The 8,671-nt window shown below is 30.7% G+C and overlaps 1 protein-coding gene across 1 annotated transcript; it reads left to right on the forward strand.

The window, feature by feature from the left end:
- Positions 1–7,876: 7,876 nt before the first annotated feature.
- Positions 7,877–8,671, forward strand: LOC111921128 (heavy metal-associated isoprenylated plant protein 19-like). Its single transcript, XM_023916710.1, has 3 exons — positions 7,877–7,894; positions 7,984–8,065; positions 8,397–8,671. Exons 1-3 carry the CDS (start codon positions 7,877–7,879, stop codon positions 8,669–8,671), a joined length of 375 nt encoding a protein of 124 aa, XP_023772478.1.

Raw genomic sequence — 8,671 nt, forward strand, 5'->3', positions numbered from 1 at the left:
CTATCCTCTCTCCAAACCATTCCTTAGACGTCTAGGGTTTTGAGTGTGAGCCTTCAAAGGCATCATACTTTTGGTGCTTCCTTTCCAAGGAAGATCTTGAAGAAAAGTAGATTGCTATTTTCAAATAAGGCAAATGTAAGTCTCCAACACTATAGTTTTCGATTTTACAAAGATTATTTTAGCTTTTTCAATGTTTGTTGCTATTATGAGAAAATCCATAGATCTCTAGGCTGCATGTGTCCATAAATAGTTTTATGTAAATTCTATTGTACAAATCATGTTGATTAAAACTTTGTAACCTATAAAACCTATCAACAAACAGCGAGACTGAAAACACCTAACTGAGAGTGTAACCGCCCGGATTCCTAGGTATTATTTATTCTTCTAGTTTTTGGTGTTTTGTGAGGAGACTCGGCGAGTTGGAGCTCAAACTCGCAGAGTATGATCGCGGTTTGGGCAAGGGTTCGCGTCTGGACTCGGCGAGTCCAAAATGTGGACTCGGCGAGTCCATGCTATTTAATGAAACCCTAAATTTCAGGGTATGAGACCTATTTAAAGGGGCTTATGGCCGTCATTTGCGGCCGCCAACCCTAGAGAGAACCCTAAAAAAGTCCTTGAGCGTTTTGTGAGAGAGAAGAGGAAGATCCTTGATTATTTGTGGGTGATTTTGCATATAGAAGAGGATCAAGGCAAGAAGGGACCAAAGGAGGTGCTAATCCAGTGATTCCTGAGTTCAGAGACTTCATTTGAGGTAACCATTCGTTCCTTTCTTAGTCCTTGGTATAAATCTTAGAGTTAGGGCTTCTTTGAGGAATGATTCATGGAGTAATTGGCCTCTTCTTGTGTTGATGCTTTAGATCTGGACCCAAAGAGGTCCAGAGACTCTTTTCCCTCAAGCTTTATGAGTGTTAATGGAGGCCATGAGCTTAGAATAGCATTCTAGAGACCATATCATCAAATAAGGCCTTTGGACCCTTGCATGAGCACCAAGATTGTAACTTTACGTGATATATGTGCTTGGAAGGACTGGATCTATGAGTTACTGGAACGGATCTGACCTCAGGAGTGAGTTTGAGTTCATGCATGGCATAGACTCGCCGAGTCCGAAGAACAGACTCGGCGAGTAGCATAAAGATTGTCCATAACCACTCAGCGAGTGGTCTTGCCGATTTAAGGGGTTAACTCAGTGAGTCAGGGAGAGTCAGAGAGGGTTGACAGGTGGATTGAGTCAAGCTGGAACTCGCCGAGTTGTTCTTGAGACTCGGCGAGTTGAGTCGTGGTGGCCCCGCGATTCATGCCAGGTGGAACTCGTCGAGTCTGGGAAGTACTCGACGTGTCAAGAGAGGATCCTAGGGAGTCAGTGAACACGTGTAGACTCGCCGAGTCGCTCTAGTGCACTCGCTGAGTCCGGTCAAAGTTGATCGTTGACCGTTGACCAGAGTTGACCAGTCTTGACTTGATAAGTGTAGTCAACCTTAGTTGTGAAAGTGTTAATTAGAGATATATTGTGTTATAGGAGGGTTATAGCTCAGGGGATCGAGCACGAGTGATTTCCAGGATTTGCGAGTTATCGAGATACGTGAGGTGAGTCTTCTCACTATACTTTACCTTGAGTAGGTAATCAGAGTTATGTGACAGAGTATTTGTATGCTATATGTATGTTATGTGTTGTACTGCATTATTTCTATGTGATTTATGATGTGCATGTTTATAGAGTTAGAACCGGAAGGTTTACAGAGTTAGAACCAGAGGGTTCACAGAGTAGGGTCCACGGACCCACAGAGTTATAGCCTCGAGTGGCTAATATGTATTATGTGTGGTATTTTGGGTAACTCACTAAGCTTTATGCTTATAGTGTTGGTGTTATTTGTTTCAGGTACTAGTGATGACCGTGGGAAGGCGCCGGCTTGATCAATACACACACACAGGATTTTTATGTTATCAGATCTTGGGAATTTTTATATAGCATGGATTGAGTTTCAAACATTAATGTTTTATGAATGTTAAACAATTTGTGTTTTTATGAAATACGAAAAATTGTTTTGAAATTTACGGAGTTACAGAGAGCACACCATGAAATAGAACATATCTAAATCTGGAATCGATAGACCACGACGTGGTAAATGGCTTCTAGGGTTTTAGATATTTAAGGGCACATCCAGATTTCTTAGGGAATTCGCTGATTTTCTAACTCTTAATTCCGGTTTTAGGCATTTAAATTTATAGTGGAAGGATTCAAATCCTAACAGATAAATATCATAGCTCAAAATCATTATCTTTATGTTTAGTAATTATCCTGATATTTAAACCTTTTATCTGGAATATTCCAGGATCTCTAGATTCATTTAATTAATTAAATTTTAGACCCTATAACTAATTATTTTTTCAGTTCTACTCATATTTTTTCTTACGTGTAACCCAAAAGGAAACTCTATTTATAGTTATATTACTAACTTGTTGTGGTTATGGGCACCATTCTCCAACACATGTCACTTCCAAGTTCCAAAGTATTTGTTCCAAAAACATGTCAGATCCATTGGACTTAGGAAGATCTCTGAACTATCTAAATGGCATGTATCATGCACCTAATTGTGTACAAGTAAAGATTGCAACATGATATATGCTTAACACCTTGTTGAGTGCATATGAGGGGGAGCATCCCAACAAATGCTTGTGTAATCTTTTTATCTTTAGTTTAATGGTTTTGTCCCATTGGGGATACCTTGACAAATTTATTTTTAACAAGACACAAAATGTAACCCATTCTCACTAAGGATGGATGAAATCATGGTGGTATCAAGTTGAATACTTCTTTAACCATTGTGTACTCTTTTGTCCATCATTTAGAGTTTTTTCTCAGTGGGTTTTATTTTAACAATACTTTAATAATGCACTTCATGTATGGTTATTTCCTTTTCTCAAGACATCCAAATCGTACTATTTTATCCACTAACCAGAGTTTTTTTTGTCCCAAAGGATTTTCTCCAGTAAGGTGTTTAACCAGACGAATGTTTGATGTATTATCTACAGATACAAGACAAAGAAGTCCAAGTATGATTTAGTGTTAAATCTAATCACCCAAGGGGGTGCTATAACTAGTAGGATAATGATAGGTTTCTTACATTTAACTCTTTCATAAGTATGATTTATGTACATAACTCCTACAACTTTTGGCTTACCCAACATTTTCCTTATATATAGTGTGTTCTTGTGTACTTGTCAACATGCTTGAAACACTAGAGAAAATAAAGAGAAAACATATGTAAACACACACACACACACACACACACACATATATATATATATATATATATATATATATATATATATATATATATATATATATATATATATATATATATGAGCAATGAGAATGTTAGTATGAATCATTTGAGTTAAATTGTTGATTTGAGCTAGTTCGTGATACAACATTTTTCAATTTTGTATAACAAATTTTATTTTATAATTAATGTCACAAACTAATTTATTTTCAAAATCATACATATGTTAATGTTATTTTACTATATAGTTTGTTTCATGTGCAACGTGCAGTAAGGATGAGCATGGGTCGGTTTGGGTCGATTTTGACCCAAAATCGGCACTTCGGTTTCCAAACTCTTAAAACCAAACCCCCAACCCAAAACCATCGGTTCGGTTTATCGATTTTTGGTTTCTACTTGGATTCCCCTGGTTCAGCTTCGGTTTCAAACCTAAACTTCAAGTTAATTTTTAACTAAAGTTGATATATGTTTTAATACCTGAATCGATGTGGGACTCAAAGAGTTTACCAAATAAAGCATGAATGTAGCTGATTTATATAGCATGTGAGAATGGTTAAGTTTCAATGTATGCAGCGATGTGGGGTGGACTTCAATTATTGTAAAATAAAACAAAGATATATATATATATATATATATATATATATATATATATATATATCATATTATATTATAAATGAAGCATTTTTTCTTTCTAATAATGATTATAAGTTGGTTAATAAGATTCAATAAATATCAAATCTAAAGTATAATCATATATAAACTAAATTTCAGTATTAAAAGAATACCTTTACTTCTACTTATAAAGTTATGTTTTTTTTTTAACTTTTTACATATTATCATTAATTTATTAGTTTTAATATATTGTTGGATGTAAATCATTATCATTTTAAAGCTACAAGTTTTGAATAATTTGTATAAAATATAAATTATAAACTTAAATATAACATTAAATGACCAACTTATATATAAATTTTAGTTTAACTTAAACAACTCATATAATATTTTGTAAATAGTTAAAAGTGATAAATTATAGTGGTTTTCTATTAATGATTCTAATTTGGTTAATAAGGTTAAATAAATATCAAACCTAAAATGTAATCATAAATAAACTAAATTTCAATATTAAAATAATATATTTACTTCTACTTATAAAGTTATTTATTTAACTTTTAACATATTATACTTAATTTATTAGATTCAATATGTTGTTGTATATAAACCATTATCGATTTAAAGCTACAACTTTGGAATAGTTTGGACAAAATACTTAAACTGTTAATTTAAATATAACATTAGAGTGTCAAGTTAAATATAATTTTCAATTCCACTTAAAAAACCCAATGAATCTTTTGTGAATAGTTAAAAGTGATAAATTGTAGTTCCAAATGCAAAAACTAAATTATAATATCAACTTAACTAAAATATTTCCTAAAGTTATTTGTATAATCGTTAAAAGTTTTCAAATAAGTAGCTTAAAATAATTTATAATAACAATAGTTAAAAATAACTCTATATAAATGATTATCTTGTTACCTTTAAAATCAAAAAACAATGTCTGATATTTTAAATAATTATAATGATAGAAATTAAAACGTTAAAAAAATAAATTTTAAAAAATTAATTAACAATAACAAAAATTATAAATAACATTAAGCCATATATTATATTTATTTTTATTCATAAGTAACTCGCGGGTAGAAGTTATTCAAACGGTTGGGATTATACAATTATAATAGATGTATATATTATCATATAATTCAAAATAATCAATATATTATATCAATTTAGTATACGAATTATTATATCAAATTTAACAACGTTATTGTTATATTTAAAAAAAAACATATATTTCTAAAGATTTCAACTATGTAGGTGTTTCTGCGCAACGCGAGAGCATTCGTCTAGAAAGAATACACCTTGCAAAATATGTAATTAAAATTAAATATCACATTACTAATCGACTTATTTTAAAATTGTTGATTATATTTATATATAATGATATATTTTGTATGACTTCATTCTTAATTTCAATGTTTAATATTTAAAAGTTCATATATGAAATCTTTGATATTTTGGTGTAATATAAATAGTGTAAGACAAAGTTTATTAGTTCAGTATTGTTTATTAATAGCTCATTCAAAACAACTTATTTTTTATTTTATCCAATAAATATTATCGGACATAACAAGTAGATTATATTAATGTTATACAAAAAAACTTATAATATATATTGAATATTAAAAAGGTAAAATTAAAATTTATAAGGTATGAAATATAATAGATAGTATCAAAATATAAATTGATGGATTTTTATGTTATTTGATAATTCGGTTAAATGTCAAAACATAAATTTCAACATATTTCTATCTTTCCCATAATTATTTTAACCACTTAAATGTATTTTTACGCAGCATCCGATTAATATAAGGAGTTAGATTTGAACCTAAAACCTCAACAATAAACAAAGCGCCTCAACTACTGAACAAGGATTATGTGTGTGTTTAAAAGTCACAATATACATATATCTATACATATGTTGAATTTGTTTGGAAAATTAAATCAAGAAAAGTGGGTGTGACGTGTTTCGAACCTCATAGCTTGGGGTCAAAGAGCAAGTGTGCATACCGACTAAATCTACTACTGTTTCTCTTAGTACTTCGTAAACTATATATATATATATATATATATATATATATATATATATATATATATATATATATATATATATATATATATATTAAACATTTTTAAAATCGGTTCGGTTTGGTTTCTTTCGGTTTTATCAAATCCAAAAACCGAACCCAAATCAAAATTTTCGGTTTTTGAAAAAACTAAACCCAAAAGCCGCTTGTTTATGCTTTGGTTTCGGTTTTTATCAGTTTTTCGGTTTTCGGATTCAGTTTTGTTCACCCCTAAATTGCAGGCATTAGATTGGTTTTAAAAACTTTTAAATGATACATTTAAAAAATTGTGCATTGATTCTTTCATTTTTCAACAATGATACTTGAAAGATTGTTATAATACGTAGGCTTGAGTAAAATGACAACCACTATTTCTATGTTTTTCTTTTTATATACATGCTCAATGAAGAAGGAAGAGAATCTACGACGAACTTTGTTTCTAAACATAGTAATTCCCAAACATTTTGCTTAATCTCACGTTAATTTACATTCAGTTATTTTCTTGTCCATCCATAATCTCCATCACCCCCATGGGTACGACAAAGAAGAATAAACAATGACATTGTTTTATACCACCATATGCGTCAATCTATTTTTTTTCCTTTGCCGGCGCAGGTAAGTTATGACCTTTTTCTTCCCCTATTACATTCTGCAACGTCGATATTGTCTTTTTACATTGCTTGACGCAACTTTGAAAATTTTAGTGCCAAAGAAGATATCACGTAGAGAACAAAAGGACAAATTAAGCTTCAGAAACTAGGTAGTCAGGTTACTTTTTTTGGCTAAATATAAAGCTACATTTCCTTTTCGAAATGCAAGGAAAATGTGTGTCAATGTGTAATCCTTTGATCCTTTCTAACCATTGCAAACTAAATTAGCTTGACAAATAATTTTTCCTTATATAGATAACTAGATACAAGAGAAAGTATTGACATCCATGTAGAATATGGGAGTGGTTTTCTATTATAATTCACCAAAAATAAGAATTTTAGTTGATTTTATATATTTGATAATATATATCATTGGAGAATAGGTGCATTGTCTTATACATTCACAAGTTCACAACAGTCTTACATAATTATAATGTTAAAAATGTGATATTTATTATAGCATCTACGATCCTAATGTCTAAAACGATATCAATCTTAACAAGAGAAATTTAAGGGTAAGATTAGAGTAGGATTGCCATCATTAATAAGATCTTTAGACCGTTAGTAGGATCGTAAGATCGTGCATAGAACTATTAATTATATCAATATATTAAAAAAAATTAAATCATCAATAAAATGATATTTAGCTTTTATCTTTGGTTTTTATGAAATCTATGGAAACATTTGAAATTGATTTATTCCTTAATGTTTGAAACTACCTCTAATCCTTTAAAATTCAAGTGCAAAGTAATTCAAATATTTTTGTGAATTCGACTCACTGTCAATCTTTGATATAAATCAAAATCTTATGAAAGAATTAGTCATTGTTGTATGATCTTGTGATCATGATATTGCAAACTACAAAATATTTGAAATAAAATCTTGATCTTTGTGGTCTTAATTATAGATGCTCTACACGTTCCTAGGAACTATTTGATGGCATTTTATATTACATATTTAACATCAGGTCGAATGTTGCACATGAAGAATGTGACTATAACTTAGATTGTTAGAAACATCTAGAGACCAGTCTTGCATGTTTAACATCCTAATTAACATGAGTTACTGGATTGCTCGTGATACATTAATTAAGTACTTTATGCATTACATGAGTTACAGACGTAATGTGCATGTATCTTATCAATTTCTTAATAAAATCATATACAGGAATATATAAGACAGCAAAACCACGATTGGGTTGTGAGACCTAATCTCATTCCTTGCTCATTATTCGTAGCAATTAGTCAAGGTGGGAAAGAAGAAAATGAATGATCAAGAAAAAGTAAGACACGAGTAACTATATTTCAGTTTTCTGCTACTAATTTTCCATAAAAAATTGTTTGATATAATCCGACAGTGATTGTTTTTTAGGTGGTTGTAGCAGAATTCAAAATTTCATTGTATTGCGACGGATGTGAAAAGTTGGTAGCAGATACAATTTCAAAAATCGAAGGTATATTTTTTTCTTGAAGCTACTGATCAAACCCCATATAATGGAGAGCTAAACATACAGTATATATATATTTTTCGATCTAAAATATTGTTTGCTCGTTAAATTATAGACTTTACTTATTGATATAGTGTACTCGATCAAATCCTCAATCATATATATACCTTGTCCACCTAACTATATTTCAGACTGGAATTCAAATATTGCGATTTATATCCCATTTTGATAATTGGTAACACCATTTTTATTAAGCATTTGTGTATGTGATTCCTATTTTTAATATTCAACGTCACATTTGATATCATGAAATTAAAATTTTATAAAATCCTTGAAGGGGTTGAGAAGTTTATGACAGATATGACAAGACATCAAGTTATGGTGATAGGCAAGATTGATCCGGACAAAGTGTTGAAGAAATTGAAGAAGACAGGAAAGAGAGTGGAAATGATTTTGCCTTCTGAAGATGACATTCCACTAGATCAAGGGAATACAGAACAAGAAGAATTCGGGCAACCAGCCCCAGATCCCGTGATGTATGAATATTTGGAAGAGAGTTCATTGTATACGATATTTAGTGACGAGAATCCTAATGCTTGTTTGATAATGTAG

Source organism: Lactuca sativa, chromosome 6 (assembly GCF_002870075.4).
Source record: "Lactuca sativa cultivar Salinas chromosome 6, Lsat_Salinas_v11, whole genome shotgun sequence".
In the NCBI taxonomy this organism is placed as follows: domain Eukaryota; kingdom Viridiplantae; phylum Streptophyta; class Magnoliopsida; order Asterales; family Asteraceae; genus Lactuca; species Lactuca sativa.